The sequence below is a fragment of the Xenopus laevis genome, chromosome 5L (assembly GCF_017654675.1).
Source record: "Xenopus laevis strain J_2021 chromosome 5L, Xenopus_laevis_v10.1, whole genome shotgun sequence".
Lineage (NCBI taxonomy): Eukaryota > Metazoa > Chordata > Amphibia > Anura > Pipidae > Xenopus > Xenopus laevis.
The window spans coordinates 83,705,930-83,730,189 of NC_054379.1; the positions used below are offsets into that span (position 1 = coordinate 83,705,930).

Sequence of the window (24,260 nt, forward strand, 5' to 3'; positions counted from 1 at the left end):
AGTGGAAACCAAGAGAGCTGAAGAGCAGGAAGTTGTGTTCTGTTCGACATCTAGTGACTCCAGCCTTTTTGCATTACATTTTTGGCTTACTAACTATGTTAGAAACATCTTTTATTTTGCAATGCCCATTTATTTACCTAGTTTTTATACCAACAATTTCTTTAAGAACAGAACTTTCTATTTCTTTCCCAAACATAAAAAAACATTCTATGCACGTTACGTGGGGTTGCACCTTTTATCAATGAGCAGGGTATGTTATGAGATGTGTTTTAGCCATGGGATGTATATTGGCCATAAATTGTACTTTGACAAGAGTCTTCAGGGAACACAGTTTGACCACCTCTAGATTAAATTTAGTATTGAGGAATAGAGATTTAACCCTTTGCCTGCCAAGCACGTACTGGCAGGCAGGGGCGTTAACTGCCAAAGACATACAATGTACGTCCCTGCAGAAACCCACTATTCTCTCTGCATCAGGGGCTTTAGCTGCCTCTGCAGAGAGTGGGCAGCACTGACAGCCCCCTGGGAAACAAGGCTGGGGGGCTATCTTGCTCCTGCGACAGGATTGACACAGTACCAACTTAGAAGCAGCAGATGGAGATGATCGCACTGATGACATATCTTGCTGCACTGGCCAACTTCCTGCTTCATATGAGCCTGCCCAAACACTTCCTACTTACCGAGGCTTGCAGAAACAATGCTCCAGGACCCCTCCAGTCATCAGATCGTCCCTTGTGCTCCAGGAACAGTAGTGGCCTTTATTTACACACTTATACACTCTTACTTACTCATTTTAGTAAAGATACTTTTTTTTATGCATTTTTTATTTTTCACAATTATATACACACACACACTGTTGCACAACTTTTAGAAGTGTATACACAAAAAAAAATTTTTTTCTTTTTCATTTTACCATTTTGTGTTTTTTTACCCTAAAAACTGTTTATTTTGGCAGCGTGAATATTTTATTTCATTGCAATAAAACCACAAAAATTGTGTAAATCAATTTTATACCTGCATTTTTGTTCCTTATGTATCTTTAGTATAGTTTGTCTTTGTACTGTTAGGAGGGTCTAGTGGCACATAATATGCAGTGGGGTCTTTGTTCACAGAAGGCGAATTGACAGCTGAGAAAATTCATATGCACGATTTTTATTTGGGGTCCGCACATGCCACCTGCTTTGGTATATCTATGCATATTGGGCATCAAGCTGTTCAGTAGACCAATGGCGTCAATATTTAGGGAGTTTTACAATTGTATTTTTAATGTCACAAAAACCGCTGCCTTTAGCGTAGCTTTGCAGTTGAGTAGTTTGGAGTATAAAGACACAATTAACCATTTTGGTTTCGTCAAAATGTGTATTTTCCAATGGTTTTCAGGGGTCACCATAATTTTTTGTACCTTTTTATCACACATAAATCTGGCATTGTTTATAATTAGTGTAAATGTAAGCCATTATAAAAGTATGCACAAGGTAGATTCTTGGGGTCTTTACATGCCTTGCATGCTTTACATGCCTGTACATCAGGCATCAAACTGTTCAGTGGACCCCAAGCTTTCATATTTGGGGTGATTTATCTTGATACCTAATAGTATGTGGGAAATAAGATGCTGCAGGGTGGTTGTTTTGAGGTGATTTTTGGAAATGTTACCAAAATCGCCAAATTTAGGAAAGGTTTAGTGCTTTGGAATAGAAAGAGATACATACCCAATTTGGATTTGGGGGGAATGTGCACATTCTGAAAATACATGGTTTTCTGGGATCAACTTACTTTTTTCTACCTTGCCCTCCCCCCAAAACTACGTAAATGTGTTGATTTTGCAGTATCTGAAATGACAGAACTAATATCTCAAATTAAGTCTCTACATACCCCTATATGCCACGTGCTTAAGTAAACCAATTCATATTGGGCATCAAAATGTTCACTGGACTACTGGCAATCATATTTAGGGTGTTTTGCATTGGTACCTAATGATGTGTGGGAGATATGATCCTGTAGTTTGGAAGCTTTGAGGTAATTTTTTAAAAAATTCACCAATTTCTATAAAAAATTATAGATTTAGGAAAGAATTGAAACTTGGTAGTTTGGCGTACATAGATATATTTACCCATTTTTGCTCTTTCTAATAATGCATAGTGGAGTGTTTGGCCTTGAAATCAAAAGTATGCCGTTTTGTGGAGCGGTGCTTTGGAAATTTGGTAGTGTACTGCTTGAAGATTTTGATCTATACAAGTGAGAAATCTCCATAAAACTGTATATATTTGGTATTGGCACATTCAGAAGACCTAGAACTTTCCAAATCTGCTGTGTTCTCGTACATAAAATAAATTATGTTTCTGATATTTGTGATTGTACTATGTGAAACATGATTTTTTTTAAATTTTATTAGACACTTCGAAGCCTATATCTTTTTACAGAAGTGGGATTACACCAAAATTCTAGCATATTTTGAAATATACAGGTTGTCCTGAAATAAAACAATATATTGTTTTCCTGGGTAAACTAAAAGACCCCCAGGAAAGGCCCTTAAAGTGAAAAGATACAAAATGTTTAAAAACTGCTTGACAGTAGATGTTCGCATTTAGGACAAATCGGGCGGCAGGGGAAGGGTTAATGGAAATTAATATGCTTTTTCAAGATATGAGTTTGCCCTGTGATAAAACAACATACAAAAATTGAAGTAGTGTTAATGTAAATGAGATCATGCTTTGAAAACTTATAACACTTTGTTTTTATTAAATATGTTGTGCCACTGTCGGTGGATAATTTAGTTTGATTTAGTTTTAGTAAAGATAAATGGTTCAAATTATTTGTGTATCTAGGAGTCACTTAATACAGACCTATTTGTATTTTCTTTATACTTGCAAGTAGCACTATATTGATAAAAATATACATAATTATATTATTGACCATACATTGTAGATTTAATAATGTAGGAACAGGTGATCTCAACAGATGATGAATATCCTCTATTCCATATGATTTCGGCACATAGGGCTTCTAATAAACATGCCTTTTGTATTCATTCTGAAAAATCTATGGTTTATTTTTCTTGAGCTAAACCGGACAAACCGAGAAATTGTATGTTCATTATGTTTGGTCCTTGCAAGGTAAATCATAAGATTACTGGTTTACAGATAAACAGGAATCATTATGCAGGTACTGGTAATCCTAATTATCTACCTTCCATGACCAAACATTTGGCATCTTCTGTTTTCCTGTTTAACTTAAAGGAAGAACAATTCTGTGTAAAAATAGAAACTGAATAAATAGCTAGGCTGTGCAAAATACAACTTGTCATCTATAAAGGCTGGAGTGACTGGATGTTTAATGTAATAGCCTTAACACACCTTTCTGCTTTACATCTCTCTAACTTTTAGTCAGTGATTTGAAGAGGGGGCACATGGGAAATAACTGTTCAGATTGCTGGCTTTTGATTCATGCAAGTCAGATGCAAAAGCAAACGGTTATGACTCAGGTGGCCCCCACTCAAGTCCGTGTGATTGGTAACTGACTGGTAACCAACCGGAGAGCTGCAAAGCAGGAAGTTGGGTTATAGCTATTATGTTAGACATCCCTTCACTCCAGTCTTTATAGATTACATTTTACAACCAACTATATTGAAAACATTATATATTTTACCCAGTTTTTATTTTTACAATGAACAGAAACCACAGATTTGTCATGATTCAAAACATAGGTAAAAGCACAAAGTATATTCGTTGACCTGCCTCTTTATACAATACTTGTGATGGAGTGTAGCATTTTTCCCATGAGTGCATGAATTATTCTATGCATAGACCAATCTTTTGCAATACAATTGTGTTTTTAGATGTGAAATGTTCTGCCAAGTTGTTTGTCTCTGGAAAAGTATTCTGCCATTTTAATTTGTTCTGTACCACCATCGATTAGTAGATCTGCGCATTAATGCATGCAGAGTGAGGCACAACTCTTTGCGCTTCATTCTATGACAGAAAACAGCACCTTATCTAAAGCTGTGACAGGGCAATAATTCCTCTTTATAACGTATGTAATAATAATTTGAAAACTATTGCTTTATTAAAGGTGTTAATACATTTTTTTTTGTTACTAGCTGTTTCAGATTATGTAAGATCCTCATTATTTCCAGTGACCGATTAAAATAACATTTAGGAATTTTAGTTAGGCAGGTTTCAGACAAAATGTTTAGTTCATATAATAATGCAAAGTGAAATGTAGTATTCCTAAATAATTGGTTAAAAGTATATAGGACTAACCAGACCAGCCGTGAGTGATTTAAGTGGCTGACAAATATATTGCAGTTATGATTATTTTGATTTTATTATTGTTGGTAGTAGTATTTGCATCCTTGATTTATATAGTTTGAACTTGTTTACACAATGCACATTAAACAAAACAGGAATTGCTCATTCATGTGTAAAGGGGGAGTGCATTTTCATAATACCTTTTTGAACAAAACTTCCTTTTCATATACAGTATTTGATACGGTTAAATGCAGAGGATCTTGTTTTCTGTTTGAATGCATTATGTTGTCACCCTCATTTATAATTTAATGTTTAGTAGTGACTACATTTTTTTCTCGTTTGCTGTTCAAATATAATTTAGAATAACTTAAAGCAACAGAGTTTGAACATAGATTGGGTAACTGAGAAAGAGGCAAGCATGTAACCAATGAAGTTTCTTAGTTTTCTATATTTTTGAACACCTGGCATGTGGGTTGGTGCTTTCCCATGATAACATATAGTAGTTTACCACAAACAGCCATTCATTGATGCTGTTGGTGATAGCTCATTATGTGGCTTTGCCATTATTCTAAATATTTTCACGACCGCTAACTAATATTATCTGAAATGGACTTTTCCCAGTAAAATAGTTTATATTTATAACAGAAAATTCTTAGTGAACTATGTTGATTTGAATTACCGGTATTTAGCATTCTTTTTTTTATACAATTAGCACTTTTTTTCTAATTTAGCAGATTTTAAAAAAAAATGTACATGTGGTTTGTCTAAAAATATAAAACGTATTCTCACGAATGGTTAAGTTATTAAAATATAATTTCAGACCTTTATTTTTCTATATCATTTAAAGTTAAACATGTGGAAACTAAATGTAGCTTACTTCTATTCCAGTTGTGAACACTTTTTTTCTGATTTTTTTTTTTAAATTAGATTCATAATGTAAATTTATATTCTAAGAATCTAAAACAACCAGGTTCACCAAGGGTTTGTAAGATTTAATTGAAATAAATTAGATTTATTTAGAACTAATCATTTTGAATGATTTACATAGATGTTCTAGGAAACTAGGATTACTAGAATTGAATATGGATATGAATGAATTTCTAACAGATAAAGACATTTAAAAAAAAAAACAAAAAAAAAAAACCCCTGTCCACAGACTACTGATGTGATTGAGCTGCTGAATCACATAGATGGCTATGGAAAATGTTCAGATTTTTTTTTTTTTAAACAAATCCTATATCCAATGATGAATATAATAATTTCAAATACTGACCAGCTGGATTTATTTAATCTAAGTTCTAATATTTTCATTTAGGACTCCCAGATCAAACTTTGATAAATATGTCGAAAGTTCTCATTAATATTAGTACTTCAGAGTTGTTTTTTTAATGATGTTTAAGTCAGCAGCAGCATTTTATTGGTAGAAAGTTAAACGTGATTATACATATATATTTTTGCACTAATTTACTACAGTGATTTCACTGCTTATTTGGCTTTTTAGAACTATATAGTGAAATTAAAAAAAGGCTTTTTCCCAAATAATTTTAACACAACTTTTATTTCGAGAAAACTCAATTTATTTTGTACCAAATAAAAACACGGTTCAGGCTGTCCGCATTAATGCTGCTTTGCCATTTTGGTCTTGAGATGAAATGTTGCCCTCTTGTGGTATCAGTATTGGCAAGGATGAAGCAACAATATTGGTTACAGTAGTAAGCGTCAATCTGTCATGCTGTTACATTGGTTTTAGGGTTGTACTTTTGTACACTAATTGTGTTTAAAAAAAAATCTGTATTTCTGATAATTAAAACTATCTATTATATATATTATACTATATAATAAACTATTGCAAAAAAATAAAATGTAATATAAGCGTCACGATAATGAAATTAGAAACTTTCTAAATATAAGTAATCTTCACTATCCTTTTATTAGCAGCTGTATTAGAGTTGATTCAAATAACTGATTCCAGGACAAATAAAATCTAGCAAAATAATTGACTTTGGCACAAATGCTGCATGCGCAGGATTTCTGGTGATTTTAATAGAATGAGCTCTAATACATCTTCTAGGCAAGAGGAGCCCCCCCCTCCAAAAAAATAAGATGTATTGGATTTAATGGTCACTCAAAATCGGACTCCTGCATGAAGAGAGATTGTAGATAGACAGGTGCTGAGAGGGGAAACGTGAAGCGTAACTTGCTTATTACCATTCAGAATTTTTAATTTTATTTATCTAGGACATTTCTTATTTGAGTATGATGAAGCTTCTCTTACATTTCATTATCATGATAGCTCTTTAATGCTCCTCCAACAGCAAAACATATGTGAAAGTCCAAATAGGTAGGGATGCAAATTCTAATTACAATTTCAGTGGGGTTTCTTGGCAGCATAGCTCATAAAACATTGATGCAGGTGTTGGAGTAAAGTGGAAAATACACTTTTCAATGTGCGTCTTAAAGATGGTTAACACAAACAGTTGTTTTTATAGCAGTTGGGATGGTTAACCTGTGAAAGTCCGAGTTCTGTGCTGGTGATACCCCGGAGCATTTATAAAGAGCGTGAAATAACACAGTTGTCAGAACAGATATGGAGGCATCTTTGTTTTCGAGGTTTTGGAAAGAAACCCCCAAAAAAGCAACAAATTTTGTGCAGTCTTTTCTTCTCAAACGCCAACTTTTTTAAGAAAAAAAAATGCAACAAGATTCCTCAGTACGTGCAAAGAAGTTGCACTCCAGCAAGAATCATTTTGGGCCATTCATTTTCAATGAAGCTAAAACACTCAACTGTTTAAATGAATTGGGAAAATAAATATGTCATTAAAGTTGTTAGAGACAATACCCATTGGCTCCTATTGGACCTATCCAGCTGACTTTTTTTTTTTTTTCTGGCAGCTGCGCAATTTTGTTCTTTATAAATCCTGACTATTCAAGGTTCCAAAGAATATTCTCAAGTGTATTTGCATTTGCAATTTCTTTGCCACATTTTTTTCTCGAATCGTAAAAAAAAAAACGACTTTTGAGAGAGAGAGAGCGCACCCTTGGGACATATGTTTGTGTATATATACCGGTAATCGTATTCATTCTGTTTAAGCCTGTTCTTTAAAACTGCTTACCTTGTGTCCTTTTGTTGCAACATTTGCTAGAAAAGTAACATTTATGCTTTTTATTTTGCATAGCATCTACCAACTTAATTTCCTGATAATTAAATTAGATACAGTTATAAATTTGGAATTGAAGAACATTTTTCCTTTTTAAAATAAAGCATTCTGGAGTTCCTGTTGGGGGGAAGTTATTTACATAATAGTCCTAGCCGCACATTAAGTTTAATATCCTATGTATTTTTCATTGTGTATAAACCCTGATGAAAGTTGTTTCAGTGCAGTCTTATGCAAAAGAGAACTTGCAGAAAATGTTTAAAGGGCACATATCACAGCCAAAATCAAACACATGTTAACAATCTGACCAGTACAACCTAAACACGTTTAATCAAACTACATATATAGTTTTTTGGAAAAAAATGCAGGTTTTCCAAAATCCCTCACTTTGTCAAATGGGTTCTTTCACTGAGGGAGGCCATACTGAGCCTATAACAGAGACTATAACATGCAAATTTCAGGAGCATGCTCAGATTGTATCACTGCCTTGAGTATACTACCCAGAATGCCTTGTTTTAGTAAACTCCTCCACTAGAAGTATCACAAGATTTTCCTATCTGTCCCCTGCTGGTGATGTTATTATGCAAATGAAGGGCACACACTAACTTTCAGAAGGTGGTAGCACTACTTTACAGCAGCTAACACACAGGTTTGACTGATTGAAAAATAGCTGAGACGAGTTGCTAAGCAACCAAGGAATCTCAAATAAGCATGTGCGAGATTTCAGAGCTACAGTTGGCTGGGAATATATAGGTAGGAGGAGCCAGTGAAATCCAAGATGCCTGCCTCAGCTAGAACTGCAGTGGAGATAGGGGAGATCTTGCAGAAGGTATAGTGAGCTGATGATTTACATTATACAAAAATTCTAACTGTTTTAAAAATCTTTCTTGAACTTTCACATAGTGTATTTACTTAGTAAATGATTTTAGTTATGATTGGTGCCCTTTAAGAAAGCGGAGAATCTCTGTTATAGGGAGATTCTTTGCTAAAACTGTTGCAGTAATAAAACAACATTTTGATGGATTTTTAAAGCTACTGCCACACTGGCCTGTTGCAAAGAATCAGCCCCTACCTCAAGCTCCAATCATGCTAATACAATCAACACTTCATGAGATCCTTGTTGATTACGATAAACAGAGTATGCTGATTGGAGCAACATTCTAGGGTATTTATTCCAGAAATATATTTTTATATTTTCATTCGGAATTGAGAAGGCCATTTGGATGACTGGTGAAATGTCTTCAAGAATACACACAGCAACTCCAGTTTTGACTTATTTCTATAGATATACCATGACCTGAATAAATGAGAAACTTCACAAACAAATCAGCCCCTACTTTTGAATCAGTGTTTTTTTTTGTGTCTGCACATGGAGGGGCACATTTACTAAGGGTTGAATATCGAGGGTTAATTAACCCTCGATATTCAACCCTCGAAGTAAAATCCTTCGACTCCGAATATCAAAGTCGAAGGATTTACCGCAAATACTTCGATCAAAGGAAAAATCGTTCGATCGAAAGATTAAATCCTTCGATCAAAAAAAGCTTAGGAAACTCATGGGGAAGGTCCCCATAGGCTAACATTGTAGCTCGGTAGGTTTTAAGTGGCAAAGTATGTAGTCAAAGTTTTGTTTTTTGTTTTTTTAAGAGAATTGAAGTCGTAGTAGCCTATTCGATGGTCGAAGTACCCAAAAAAAGTTTTTTTTTACTTCGAATCCTTCACTCGAGCTTAGTAAATGTACCCCGGAGTGTGAAATGCATACCGTATCGAAATCCACTCCATGTGGCTCCAAGGGGCAGAAACAGAAAAATGCTGATTCAATTATAGAGGCTGATTCTCAGCCTGCAGTTCAGCCTGTTGTAGTTGTAAGTTTTGTTTGTCTAGAAGGCAAATCATTTTCTAAGGGCATTGGTACACAACACATTTTTTTAAGCTACATTTCACCAGATCCTCAGCTGTGCTGCCTCCTACCTGGCCAAGCCCCCTCAGCTGTTTATGCCGGGTATGATTTAGCCTGTTGTATTAATGACATTCCAATTAAACAGAAATAGAATAGACTTATGCAAAAGCTATTGATGCCTAGACTTTCTGTGTATTACATCACTCAGTAGTGGGCAAGGACCATATATATATATATATATATATATATATATATATATATATATATATATATATATATATATATATATATATATATATATATATATACAATATCAAAACAGGGGGGTTGTGGGAGCACTCTAAAGGCTTTAAAGTATATATATATATAAGTATAATAAATGCTATTGCATATGTACCCAAATAGGGGTTATTTTGTTACAAAGTTATGATCATAAAATTGATAAGCCACCATACCACGTCAAGGTAAACCCCGAATGGCGGTCCCTAACTTGTTTTATATTTTATGTGCATTTTAGCATTACCTGTAATCAATGTCCGTTGAACGCTGTTTTTTCAGTGAGGGCTAAATCCTCCCCAGCCAGCAATCAGGCTTTTAAAGGAGAGATATTCCCAAAACAAACGCCCAATTTTAAAAGCATAGGAACACCACTAGTTTAAAGGGGGGGTATGGGGTGCTACAACCACTGAAGCTATGCCACAGCTCCTGGCTAAATATACAATATCAAAACAGGGGGGTTGTGGGAGCACTCTAAAGGCTTTAAAGTATATATATATATAAGTATAATAAATGCTATTGCATATGTACCCAAATAGGGGTTATTTTGTTACAAAGTTATGATCATAAAATTGATAAGCCACCATACCACGTCAAGGTAAACCCCGAATGGCGGTCCCTAACTTGTTTTATATTTTATGTGCATTTTAGCATTACCTGTAATCAATGTCCGTTGAACGCTGTTTTTTCAGTGAGGGCTAAATCCTCCCCAGCCAGCAATCAGGCTTTTAAAGGAGAGATATTCCCAAAACAAACGCCCAATTTTAAAAGCATAGGAACACCACTAGTTTAAAGGGGGGGTATGGGGTGCTACAACCACTGAAGCTATGCCACAGCTCCTGGCTAAATATACAATATCAAAACAGGGGGGTTGTGGGAGCACTCTAAAGGCTTTAAAGTATATATATATATAAGTATAATAAATGCTATTGCATATGTACCCAAATAGGGGTTATTTTGTTACAAAGTTATGATCATAAAATTGATAAGCCACCATACCACGTCAAGGTAAACCCCGAATGGCGGTCCCTAACTTGTTTTATATTTTATGTGCATTTTAGCATTACCTGTAATCAATGTCCGTTGAACGCTGTTTTTTCAGTGAGGGCTAAATCCTCCCCAGCCAGCAATCAGGCTTTTAAAGGAGAGATATTCCCAAAACAAACGCCCAATTTTAAAAGCATAGGAACACCACTAGTTTAAAGGGGGGGTATGGGGTGCTACAACCACTGAAGCTATGCCACAGCTCCTGGCTAAATATACAATATCAAAACAGGGGGGTTGTGGGAGCACTCTAAAGGCTTTAAAGTATATATATATATATAAGTATAATAAATGCTATTGCATATGTACCCAAATAGGGGTTATTTTGTTACAAAGTTATGATCATAAAATTGATAAGCCACCATACCACGTCAAGGTAAACCCCGAATGGCGGTCCCTAACTTGTTTTATATTTTATGTGCATTTTAGCATTACCTGTAATCAATGTCCGTTGAACGCTGTTTTTTCAGTGAGGGCTAAATCCTCCCCAGCCAGCAATCAGGCTTTTAAAGGAGAGATATTCCCAAAACAAACGCCCAATTTTAAAAGCATAGGAACACCACTAGTTTAAAGGGGGGGTATGGGGTGCTACAACCACTGAAGCTATGCCACAGCTCCTGGCTAAATATACAATATCAAAACAGGGGGTTGTGGGAGCACTCTAAAGGCTTTAAAGTATATATATATATAAGTATAATAAATGCTATTGCATATGTACCCAAATAGGGGTTATTTTGTTACAAAGTTATGATCATAAAATTGATAAGCCACCATACCACGTCAAGGTAAACCCCGAATGGCGGTCCCTAACTTGTTTTATATTTTATGTGCATTTTAGCATTACCTGTAATCAATGTCCGTTGAACGCTGTTTTTTCAGTGAGGGCTAAATCCTCCCCAGCCAGCAATCAGGCTTTTAAAGGAGAGATATTCCCAAAACAAACGCCCAATTTTAAAAGCATAGGAACACCACTAGTTTAAAGGGGGGGTATGGGGTGCTACAACCACTTATATATATATATACTGTCAGAGGGTCGGTCAGCAGTTGGTGGTGTTAACTTTGAAATGGTAAATATCTTTAAAGGGGAGCTTTTCTGATTAAGATCAGGGCCACCATCAGGGGGTACTGCATGAATGGGCGCAAAAGAGAGAGGGCAGGGTATAGGTATTAAGGGCAGATTTTTGCCATAGGCCTTTGTACGGGGCCCCATGGTCAAGGGGTCCAATAATTTAGTAGCATTGGGTCTCATGAATCTCATGAATGGTGGCTCTGCCTAAGATATTGGACAGTTTGACTTTTTTTTTTTTTTGCTTCAGGTTTTTTTATTTTGGGGTCCTGATAAAAATGAAAAAGAAAATACTGCTTAAACCAGCAACATTATTGTGTCATGCATCATATTTTCTTTTTTTTTTAATTCTCTATCAATTATTAATCAACAGAAAATAACATTTCTGAATGAGCCCATACTTTAAAAACACTGTATTTAATATTTTGTTTCCAGGCAAAGTGCAGTTGCAGTGGTTGTTCTGCCTTCATCTTTCCCACAAAGTATTTTTAAAAGTTTATTACACATGTGTTTTACCAGAGATTTTAACTTTATAGCAAAGCATAAAATTGACCCAGAACAATGTGGTAAAATAACATGGTGTTGTGGCAAAAGAGTAAATATAATTATTTTTAAATGAGTAATAATGCAAAAACAAATGCTCTTTTGAAATACTGTATAGTACTGTATAGCTCTGTTTAGTCCTGTGTTAAAATGAAAATCTTCAAAAATAGGGAAAGTGATTGCTGAATCTTTTTAAATGGATTATTATGTCTTAATCTGGCGCAATTATAACCATTGTTTGTTCTTTCACTCTTCCTTTTAGATGCTATAACTGTGGTGGCCTTGATCATCATGCTAAAGAATGCAATCTACCTCCTCAACCAAAAAAGTGCCATTACTGTCAAAGCATAACGCACATGGTAGCTAACTGCCCACACAAAATAGTTCCACAGCATCCAACAACTTCTCAGGGAAGATATGAAGCAGAACCACAGTCGTCAACTTCATCTTTTCAGAGAGAAGGGGGAGGGGCAATTGGCTATTCATCTCCGTCTTATTCTCAGGAGGGAAGATCAGAGCTCTCAGAACGTTCAAGCAGGTCGCCACAAGAAGCATCCTTAAGTAAGATATCTACATCGCCTGAGGAACAAAGCAGAAAGGGGCCTTCTGTTCAAAAAAGAAAAAAAACTTAAGGCTTTGTCCTGGTGTTTCCCTTTAACTTCACCCATTCTGGGAAGTTCTACCTCATACAAGTACAGGGGAAGTCATTTCATTTATTGCAACTGACCAGGAATTCTAACTACTGTTATGGAACTGTGAATTTAAGAAAAATCATGAAACGGACAAATCACTCCAAGCAAGTTTGAAATGCAGGGTGTTTTTTTTTTTTTTTTAAGTCTTTTGTGTCTTCATATTTGTGTAACGTTTTTGCCTTTAATGCATATCACAGTATAATTTGAAGGAAAAGGCATCTTAGATATAATTGTGTGTGTCTGTATATGCATACATATAAAATAAAGGTGCACACACCAGGCTCCCTTAATGGCAATTCTTAGTAATACAATAGAAAAAATCAGAACATTGAATAAAGCAAAATAGAGAGTCCGTTATAAAGGCTTGTTTAACATTTCCACTGGGATAGGTAGACTTAAGAAGCAAGAATATCACTGACTGTCCACCATAACAAGGCCCCATATACACACAAACAAGTTTCAACTACAGCTTAGATATCCAGGTTTTTGTAAGAGTGGAAACTAGATATCTAGGAGCAGTTCGTGTTTTTGTTACTAATATATATATATATATATATATATATATATATATATATATATATATACACACACACATACACGCACACACTTACACAGTTATCCTCATCCTCAATATCAAAGAGTATGAAGCAATATATTCGTTGTTCTTAATTTTTTACTTTTTTGTTAAACACCCCTGCTGTTTTTTTTTTTTTTTTTTTCATTTTTACTGTCAATGTTCTTGTGTAGACAAAGTTTGTAAGATTGGTGGACTTTTCACCTTCTCCATCCATCCTTCCTAAACAGGAGGGAATTTTTCCTGACCTTTTTGATCCATTGGAGTTGTAACTGACTCCCCACCAAAGCAATATTTTGAGCCAGATATGCTTTAGGTGTCCTTAAACATTATCTTCACATGTAAAAAGATCAACAAGAGACAATGAATGATTATTTTCTGTGATGTTGTATGATGTCCTGTATTAATTATGTGTACTAGATGAAGACAATGCAAAAAGCATCGCAGTTGTATCTTAATCACACATTGGCATAGTTTTGTTGTTTACGGTAAACAATGAATCTTGGCAGTGGCAGCAGCACAATTTTCATATATGTTACTTCACTTAATATAAACAGGGTCTTTGGGGGCCATTTAGGTCTAATTACATCCATGAAATTGCTATGGAGAAGCAAATTAATTATACACAGAATACCATATATGCGTTGCACATCTAGAGTTTTAACATTTACAGGCTTGCCATGCAATGGATCTAGTGTAACAGTTTTGTTTTTCTGAACAAACAAGGAAGCATAACTAAGATAAACCACTGATTGTAAATAACTTTAGTCAGCTGGTGCCCACATTTTGTCCTGGGTATGTAAATTGCTAAATTGACTACTAGGACACAACTCTTTTCAACGTTTCTTAGAGGCATGTTTTTATTTTTTGTTTTTAACTCTTCCAGAAAAAAGTAGTTTTAAAATTATCTGCCCTACTAGACAGTGGAGTCAACTATCCGATGTATAGAACTACTGAACTAAATGCAGGGCCCATATACATATTGCAGAACAATCCATCTCTTAACTGGTGGAAGAAGGGGTTGTCCTTTTTTAATATACATTCATGGGCTTTTATTATAAGCAAGCCAATCCCTGGCCCTGCCTGCATTCAAATGCTGCATCTTTGATGAGCAATAGGCAAGCAACAATCCTTGTTTGTGTTTGTATTTGCAGAAAGGACAGATGTTTCTTGCTGATCATCATAGAACTGCAGAGCAAAGGCAGTGAAATGTAGGTGCCAAAGGGACAGTCCCATTTTCCTTAAGTGATAGATTGTCATTTAGGTAGTGGAATAACACTTGTGCAATATTTAGAAAGGATCCATGCAGAGCCAGTTCAGCAAGTATTTGTGAGTTTACCAACCCCAACTGTCAGACATAGGCTGTTTTCTATTGAACACCTTAGTCTGTGTCTAATTTACTCAAAAATTAGTCCCAGAAGAGTGGTCACCATACAGTGACTGCAGCTCGTTTCTGGTAAAGTCACTCCAACAAATGGAAACCAGAATAACTTAAGGGTCTGGTTTACGAACATCAGTGCAGTAACCAAGAAGAGCCACTAATTAGTATTTTGCAACTTTAAAATGAAAGCAACTGGGCCGTTTCACTTGTGCAAGCCAGCATATATAAAATGATGTCACTAGCAATAATAGCCACAGTGCAGTTTTGCCAAGGCCAGTAGACAATGTGTGGCCACAGAATGGCTTGCTGGAAAATAATGTCTTTACAGACTGAGCATTGTAGATGTAATAATAATCAAGTGGCAGCTTCGGCCACTAAACGGTAAAGGAACACTACTGGGTCTATTTATCATGCTGTGTAAAAATTGGAAACGTTACCGGTGATGTTACTCATAGCAACCAATCAGATCTTTGCTTTTGTTTTCTGTTGAAATCTAATTGCGGATTGGTTGTTTTGGGCAATATCACCAGTAATGCTTCACTCTACTTTTTACATAGCATGATAAATAGGCCCCTACATGTCAGTGCTCCTAGACCACTGTTAGAAAATCCCTATTCTGCAAAATGTATAACATACTGGAGTTTGGTATAGGTTACGTTTTTGGCTATACAGGTATTGGGTCTATTATCTGGAATACTAGGGACCTGGAGTTAAGGTAGTAAAATGTTTTTCTGTACTTTGAATCATCAACCTTAAGTCTGCTAAAAACATTAAATATATCCAATGGGATTGTTTTGCCACTGATATAGATTTTTGTTGCTTAGATGCCACCAAGTGCAAGGCACTTTTCATTTCAAGAACAAGGCAGCTTATTTAAAAAATTTAAATGGACTCTGTTGGATGGCCTTTCTGTAATTCAGAGCTATCTGGAAATTGGGTTTCTGGTAAGAGATCCCATACCTGTATTACTAAAAGGAAATACATGGTTTTAAAGTTGTATCTGAGGGAGAGCAATATTTATGTCTTCCTGATGTAATTTAGAACAGTATGATAAACTTTTGCAACTTCTGGTTACTAAATCCAATGTATCTGTGTATCTACTATCCTTTATCAAAAGATCTGAAAGAAAGTGCAGACCTAGTCTTGAATTACTGAAATATCTTTAGCAAAGAATCAAAATCTCATAATATTTGATGTAGATTATTAAACTGTGATCTCCATTTTACTTTACTGGAACCAATAACACGGAACCCCCAAAATCACAGTTTCAACAGCTGTCTTTGTACAGTATATCTAAGCACATATTTTGCCTATTGTAAAAGGGCAGTAACATTGTTGATGCCAGCTGAATGTTCACTGTTCTCTTCCTACATAATAATACAGTATTTTTCTTTTAATCTAAGATATCAACATTTTAATCAAAGGATATCAACATATGGTCCTGAATAGTACTGTGGTGTTTCACATTGATGTATCTAGGATAATGGTTAGTTGAGTAGAAAATGCATCTCCTCACCAATAGTCTTGTGATTTTTCAGATGTATAGTAGACCTGAAAAATTACCCAGGAGACTTGTGTTTAATGTGTCATGGAGAATTGTTTTTTTCATTCTCTGTTTAAGATTGCTGCCATTTAAAAAATGATTTAACAAAGATGGACCAGTAATTGCAGTATTAGAAATCGTGATCAGTTTAGTATCGCTGCTGTTGCTTACAAAGGTTATCTGTTTCTACCAGGCACAAATCAAGTCTCTACACTTGAATTTCATTACTGTATGATGCAATGTTTGACTTTTGACGATATTGAATGTGATGTAACAATTTTGAATACTTCCTTGCCTTAAGTAAGGAAAAGCTATCATATTTAAGTTACGTAGACGAATCAAAGTGACATTGTATAACCTGGCAAATTGATGTAAGTGACTGTGACTATGTAGTATGGTCCTATTGCTCTGGTGCTAGAGGTTATGCACTACACAAAGGAACAAAATAGTTGTGAAAGATCACTTTGAATTTTTAAACCAAAGTTTCCTCATTTTCTACAAATAGAGTTTTTAGGGTCTTTTTTTTTTCTAAATGGACATTCCCTGTTTACATAGATATGGTTCAGAGCCCCAGACCATCTAAAATTTCTAGGCTCTTCCACACCCCTTTTTAGGGATGCTGTACATATATTCACCATAAGCATTTCTCCAGATATGGCCAGAACTACAAGGAGCACATATCAAACCTATGTTAAATCTAGGTTTTATTTTTGTATACGAAAATATTATCACAGTTTCAGAACATACTCAGGACAAAGAACTTTGCTCAGGGAATATACCATGTAATAATGTTTTTTCCATTACTGAATCGTCTACAGGCCTATTCTATCAGAACAAACCAAATAGATGTAGACTTTTATATCTTGTGTATTAAGTGTTATGTACTGGCATTAGTAACTACCTCTCAAATTCAACATAAACCCATAATTCTGATAATCAGATTCATATTTTTTGTGTATGTGTGTGTATTTCATGTTATTTGTAAAACTGTGTTCATATTTGGATTACTTATGTGAATACTTGTGAGCTCTGTTTTCGTTTTCACAATGTTTACGTAGGTATTTTTTGTTATTTTATTCTGTTTACAGCAAAAGGCTACCTCATTTTACCATATTACATTTTATGCTGCTTCAACCTTTTAGGTTAATTTCATGTCAATGGTACATCTTTTATTTTTCTCTTCCTTACATTATGAATATCTTTTTGAAATAAAATGTATTTGCCAAAAATGCTTAAAATCAATGCATGTGGAATTGGCCATAGGAAACTACTGCCAACATGTTACATCTAAAAGTATTCAAGGTTTCAGTTCAAAAACAAAAAGCTGAAAGCCACAGTTATGTATAATTGGCTTTTATAATTTACTCCGTTCTCCCACTGAACTGATTTGCAAAGTTCTCTGATGTTGATGACATCTAAAGTTTCTGAGCTTTGATACAAAGTGGGAATGAACATTTGGCTGGTATGCAGTTGTAAGTATACCTGAATATTTTCTGCATACCAAAATGATGACAAATCAGTTGTAAATGGTTATATTATGTCTAAGAAAAAGTTGAGAGTTCAAAGTTTTGTTATTAAAAAGAGCCTTGGTGGCAGAATCATTGCAAGGGTAGCTTCATTTATATTTTGAATATTAACATGCAATATGGCATGTTTATCATGTGTTCTTACCCTTGGCTTTCTAGGAGAATTTCAATGCATTGCTTCTGAGTACTGTGCATTTGTAAGCCTTATGGTGTATTTGAATATGGCTTCTACTGCATGTATCTCTGTAGAGATGGCATTAGCAGCTAAGGACAATGTGTGCTCAAAATTTAATTGAAAGCACATCCATAAAATGTTTCTAAACATATTATTAGTTTGGAGTGTTTAATAGATTTTTTTTTTTTCAATATTCATTTTGAGATTTAAATCTCATCAAATTTTGATTATTGTTTTAATTATCCAGTCCTAGAAACTAATATTCCCTTGATTTATTTTTCCTTTTAAGGTAGCATCCTAATAAGTTTTTTGTTATTATGCAGCAAATAACATTCTTTATTAAAAAAAAAAAATAAGACCTGAGGGATCTCAAGAAGTCTTAAGTAATTTAAGTTAATTTATCTCCTGTAAGAAATGTTTATCATAAAAAGTTATATATGTGGAAATTACCCTTTTATAAAATCGGGGTTGGGGCATAAATTATGTGCATGTGCACTGGGTTGATGTGTTGATGTCTATATGAACAAGACATAGATTAGAAAAAGCAGACCTTTAGATATATTGCATCTTTCCTCTTTTGCTGAATAGCAATAGGTTGGTCTATGAAGTTGAACAATATTATTGTGTTGTCACTATTACATAGTGACAAAAATGTTTTTTCATCAAGTGTCCGCATACAGTGCTAGATTGTTTCCCTGCCCAATAAAGTACACTAGCAATTACTTAAAAATAATAACTAATGTGTACTAGGGGAATTTTTTCCTCCAGCATCTATTTCAAAAGCAGGAGAATTTTTTTTGGTGTTCAGTAAGAACAATTAAGTAGAAGATGTTTATAGATTCAGCAATACCCAATTAAATATAAATATATTGATTAAACAATCTTCCCTTTTTAAAAACCTCGGCTTGAAACCTTCAATGTTCTTTAACTTTATTCTTCCTACTCTCTAGATCAGAAAACTTTGGTTAATGGTACTCTGTAGCTCATATTCAGTAATAGCTCTATGGGTATCTGAATTCTGTTTTGTAATAGTGTGCTATGTTACTGATAATTTACTCTTGATTATTCCTTCTATTGGCAAGATCAACAAAGTGTTACAACCTAAACATAAATATAAAGCGCTGTGTACAAGTTTAGCGCTTTTGTAACAAATGATGACCACCTATTGAATAAACTTAAGTAAAATTTGACTAGAGAACCTCATTGTGCTTTAATTAGCCTGATTTGAAGTTAAAATAACCACAATCGAGACCAAAGTAAACACTGATTTTCCCTATATATATTATATAGTATGCCTTATATAGTTTCAAAGTTAACTTTTGTAGAATATCCTCCCCATTTTTATTATAACACGTTTACATGATTATAAAACATTGCTTGAATTGTATGTACTCTTTGTGTAAAAAAAAAAAGTGGAAAACAGTCAATTGAAGTTATATGGGTCACATTGCCTGTTTACTGTCTTCTTGATGGACTAAAGCACTGATTGCCTTTCTTTATATCATGTATTTTATAATTTCATTTCATGCCTTATGTCTTTTTATATCTGTCAATCATGAATATTGTGAGGTTTTAAAGGAATTACTTGATTAAAAACAAATAAAACATTTAACTTTGGCATTTAAATGGTTTAAATGGTATTCTTTTTAATACTATAATGAACGAATTATTCTTCCAAACAGCACGGCAAGTGTGTCAGTTTACAAATATATGCTCTTGTTTCTTTGCTGGGTTGGGTCACCTAAATGTCCATCTCAGTTGACATAGCTGCATGCTCAGCAAATTGCCACCATGGAACACATGGAGGTAGGAGGTAGGATGAGAACCATCTTATTTAGCTTAGACAGCAAATAGTCTGGATCAACATTGTCTAGCTCAATATAGTGCCAATCTTTCCACTTCCATTGCACTTTTTTTTCCATCCGTTTCACTAGGTTTCATTAAACCAAACTTAAAGTTCAAGATCCAAATAACTGTTCCTGAAGTATCCGCTAAAGACCCAAGAACATATAGACGTAAAGGAATTATATAATGATTTTCATTGTATAGTTTATATTACTACATTACACTGTACATTTCAAGTAATTCATTCTACCATTTCAAATTTTATTCTTGAACCAAGAAACCTATTTTTTCTTTGCTGCAATATTGGTGTGTAGGCAGCCATCTCAGGTCATTGTGCCTGGACATGTGCTTTCAGAAAGAGCCAGCACATTACAATAGAACTGCTTTCAGATAAGCTATTGTTTCTCCTACTCCGTGTAACTGAAGGAGTCATAACTTGGGTTAGTCTGACATGGATTTTTACTATTAAGTATTGTTCTCATATCTACTACTAGGTGGGGCATGGAAGCAATGCAGTTGTCGGGGAGCTGTTATCAGATTATCTACCAATTGTTCTGTTGATAGGCTGCTGTGGGGGGGAAGGAAGGGTGGTGATATCACTTCAACTTGCAGTAAAGTGACTGAAGTTTATCAGAACACAAGTCACATTGCTGAGAGAACCTGGGAAAATAACATGTTTGGACCCCAAGTCAGATTTCAAAAGTTTGCTCTAATGAAAAAAAAAATGAAATGTTGGATTCTGCTGGTGGAGAGCTATTAACTGATGATTTTTTTAAAAAACAAAACATTTACCCATGACAGAAAACCTTTAAAAAAAAATGTAAATGTTAACAATGCAGTCTTTCTTACATATGTGTTCCACTGTATTTACTTGACCCCATCCCTAGAAGTGTAGCGTGGCCTAGTTAATAAACCAGTTCAGATATTTAAGTTGCAATATCAATATCTTGATTTCTGACTGGAAGAGAGAGAAAGAGGGAGAAAATCTGAATCAGATCCTTAAAGGGATCCTGTCATCAGAAAACATGTTTTTTTCAAAACACATCAGTTAATAGTGCTACTCCAGCAGACTTCTGCACTGAAATCCGTTTCTCAAAAGAGCAAACAGATTTTTTTATATTCAATTTTGAAATCTGACATGGGGCTAGACATTTTGTCAATTTCCCAGCTGCCCCATGTCATGTGACTTGTGCCTGCAGTTTAGGAGAGAAATGCTTTCTGGCAGGCTGCTGTTTTTCCTTCTCAATGTAACTGAATGTGTCTCAGTGGGACATGGGTTTTTAATATTGAGTGTTGTTCTTAGATCTACCAGGCAGTGGTTATCTTGTGTTAGGGAGCTGTTATCTGGTTACCTTCCCATTGTTCTTTTGTTTGGCTGCTGAGGGGGAAAGAGAGGGGGTGATATCACTCCAACTTGCAGTATAGCAGTAAAGAGTGATTAAAGTTTATCAGAGCACAAGTCACATGACTTGGGGCAGCTGGGAAATTGACAATATGTCTAGCCCCATGTCAGATTTCAAAATTGAATATAAAAAACCTGTTTGCTCTTTTGAGAAATGGATTTCAGTGTAGAATTTTGCTGGAGCAGCACTATTAACTGATTCATTTTGAAAAAAAAAAATTTCCCCATGACAGTATCCCTTTAACAAATATACAGTATATAGTAGCATTAAGCCTGAATCAACTGACATTTCAACCTTTAAAGGGAACCATTATGAAAACAAGTAGGTTTCAATGGTTTTTATTAGCAGTTTTCAAGCAATCAATTATAAAGAGGAATTCAATACTTCAATTACTTTAGACATGCCACTACTGGACACTACTATACATATAATGAAGAGCATATGAAGAGTCACTACTGGCTACTCTATAACATAAAACGGCACTGTCCTACATTATGGGATCAACCACAGCAATGGTACATAAGGGTTATTTTAGCAATTTCTCATATTTTAACTGGTGATTAATGCTTTAGAATAACTTTTGTTAAACCTGTTTAAGTAAAACTGTGGACCTTGTTCAACACTTAGATATACTGGATATACTATTTCCATTGTAAGGGATAAAACTGAATTGTAGGCTTGTACAGTGTATATATTAACATGTAGGTGTTGAATTGTAGTGGTAAACAACACTTGTTCAGAAAGACATATATCAAATGCAGTGTGTTGTAAGTCTGTGCCGAGGGCCTGTCCTGTATTTTTATTTTCAGCACATAAGAGAGAAACTGAAATGTATTTTGTTGATGACTGTAAGGAGGTGTACGTTACAAGTGTATTAGAGGGCATAATAGACAGCAGGGGATCTTTTTTCCCCATGAAAAGGATCAACTCATCAGAGGCCACCCCTTCAGACTAGAGGAAAAGAGCTTTCATTTGAAGCAACGTAGGTGGTTCTTCACAGTCAGGACAGTGAGGTTGTGGAATACACTGCCGGGTGATGTTGTGATGACTGATTCTGTTAATGCCTTTAAGAGTGGCTTGGATGATTTCTTGGACACGCATTATATAACTTCTTCACAGCTTACAGACAGCATGCAGGAACTACATAACCCACAATGCATTCCACTGTGATATTTTGTTCCTCATTGAAATCACATGTGCAGGGAATTGTGGGGTTTGAAGGATGCAGTCTAAGGACAGCTGGCTGTTGATACATAGTAATGGTAGTCAGCCAGCTCAGCAAAGTAGTCAGCCAGCTCAGCATGAGAGCAGGGCGCTAGGCTCCTGGAACTGTCAGAAACCATTAAATATAATGAAAAGTCTGCATATTTTTAAATTGATGTATATTGCAAAGTTGCTTGAAATTGTTTACTTTTCAAAAAGCTTAAGTTACCGGTATGTTTTTGTGGCGTTCCCCTTTAAGAATACAGGTTGGACACTCCTGCAAACTCCTGTTTGATGAAGGGTTTTACCCAGTGTCTACAGATCCATGGGGAAGAATTAGATCTGTAGATACACCAAACCTTACTGCATGTGGGGTACATTTCCTAAAAACACATGTATCAAGCACAAATGTATCTAACTCTTTAATATAGTCAAAGCACTACTATTTTCTTCATAGTGAAAATGACAGCAGGTATTTTTCTTTCTATTAAGTGTATTAAAAAAACATTTGAACTGGAAGAGAAATCTTTATACTGTACTTTAATAAACAAGTTTAAAACATCCCTTCTTATTTAACCCTAAAGAAAACTGGAAATTGGCTTCATGTTACAGTGCTAGGAGGAGACTTGTGGAACCAGATACACTAATTGCAGGCATCTGTTTCAATTTCTCTAGATCTCATTGGTGTCATTTTGTATTCTAGTTATTTAATTTTTTTAAAAGTCCAAGGCCAATAAAGTTATCTCTACCATATAAGCAGTTCTCTTATGAAAACTGCTAATAAAAACCATTGAAACCTACTTGAAATAGTAAATGGAACATTTCAGGTTCCAGGAGTCTGAAGAAAAAAAAGACAGAATAAATCAAACCACAAAGAAAAGCCATATCATGGTAGTTTGTTAAAAGCAATTTCACCTAATTCCACCATTTCCTTCATCTCATGAAAGTCTTAATGATTTAGTTGAACGTTCCCCATTTCTGTTGAATAGAATCTCTGGAGCAGGGGAAATCAAAGAATGGGCACTTCACTTCTGATTAGTAATAACTCATATTTGTGGATACTGTGAACTACTTAAAGTGCTAACTAGTTTTTATTGCACTCGTATTAGGATGTAACTGAAGTATTGTTCTCATTAGTGGTTGTGTAAAGTGCTTCTCTTCCTAATTAAAATCCTTACAGAAGTTCATGTCAAGGTCAATGTGAACAAAACCAAATGTGCGTTCTTACTTTGGTCTATTGTAAACATATCCCCTTCTTTCAGAACTTCTGCAAATCTACAAAACAATATACATCACCTACCAAATCTGGCTAAATAGGCCTTCTAAAATGGTTTAAAACCAAACCTAGAGTTCGACCCTTGATAAATCTGCCCCTAAGTGTATAAACCATGAAAAACACCAATACAAAAGGTTGCCGTCTAAAAGTTAGTGAGGTCACATAGAAGTCAGCTGGGGCTGTTCTTTATCAATTGTAAAATCTTTCTCTGCTTTGAGCTTTTAGAGGGATTTCAGTGTTTTTTCAATCTACAATCACATGATAATTCTTAAAAATATAAGTATTTCAACATTATTGTTTGGACTGGTTCTGTGTTTTTATTCGTTTTATTCGTTTTTTTAAGTGACTAACGCTGTTACGTTTTTTGCCAACGTGAGGTCATTTCGGTACTTTGCCGATTTACTAATGGGT

At 35.0% G+C, this 24,260-nt stretch overlaps 1 protein-coding gene across 7 annotated transcripts in view; it reads left to right on the plus strand.

Annotated features, from left to right (window-relative positions):
* The window catches only part of lin28b.L (lin-28 homolog B L homeolog), a 100,924-nt gene extending 81,176 nt beyond the window's left edge, over nucleotides 1-19,748 (plus strand). For 6 of the 7 annotated variants that reach the window (XM_018263361.2, XM_018263363.2, XM_041563007.1 and 3 more), the window contains one exon: nucleotides 12,494-19,748. In XM_018263361.2, coding sequence (XP_018118850.1) covers nucleotides 12,494-12,863 — 370 coding nt within the window. In that variant the 3' untranslated portion in view covers nucleotides 12,864-19,748. The remainder of the gene's footprint in view (nucleotides 1-12,493) is intronic. The other variant, XM_041563008.1, reaches the window with a different exon arrangement.
* Nucleotides 19,749-24,260: the final 4,512 nt, after the last annotated feature.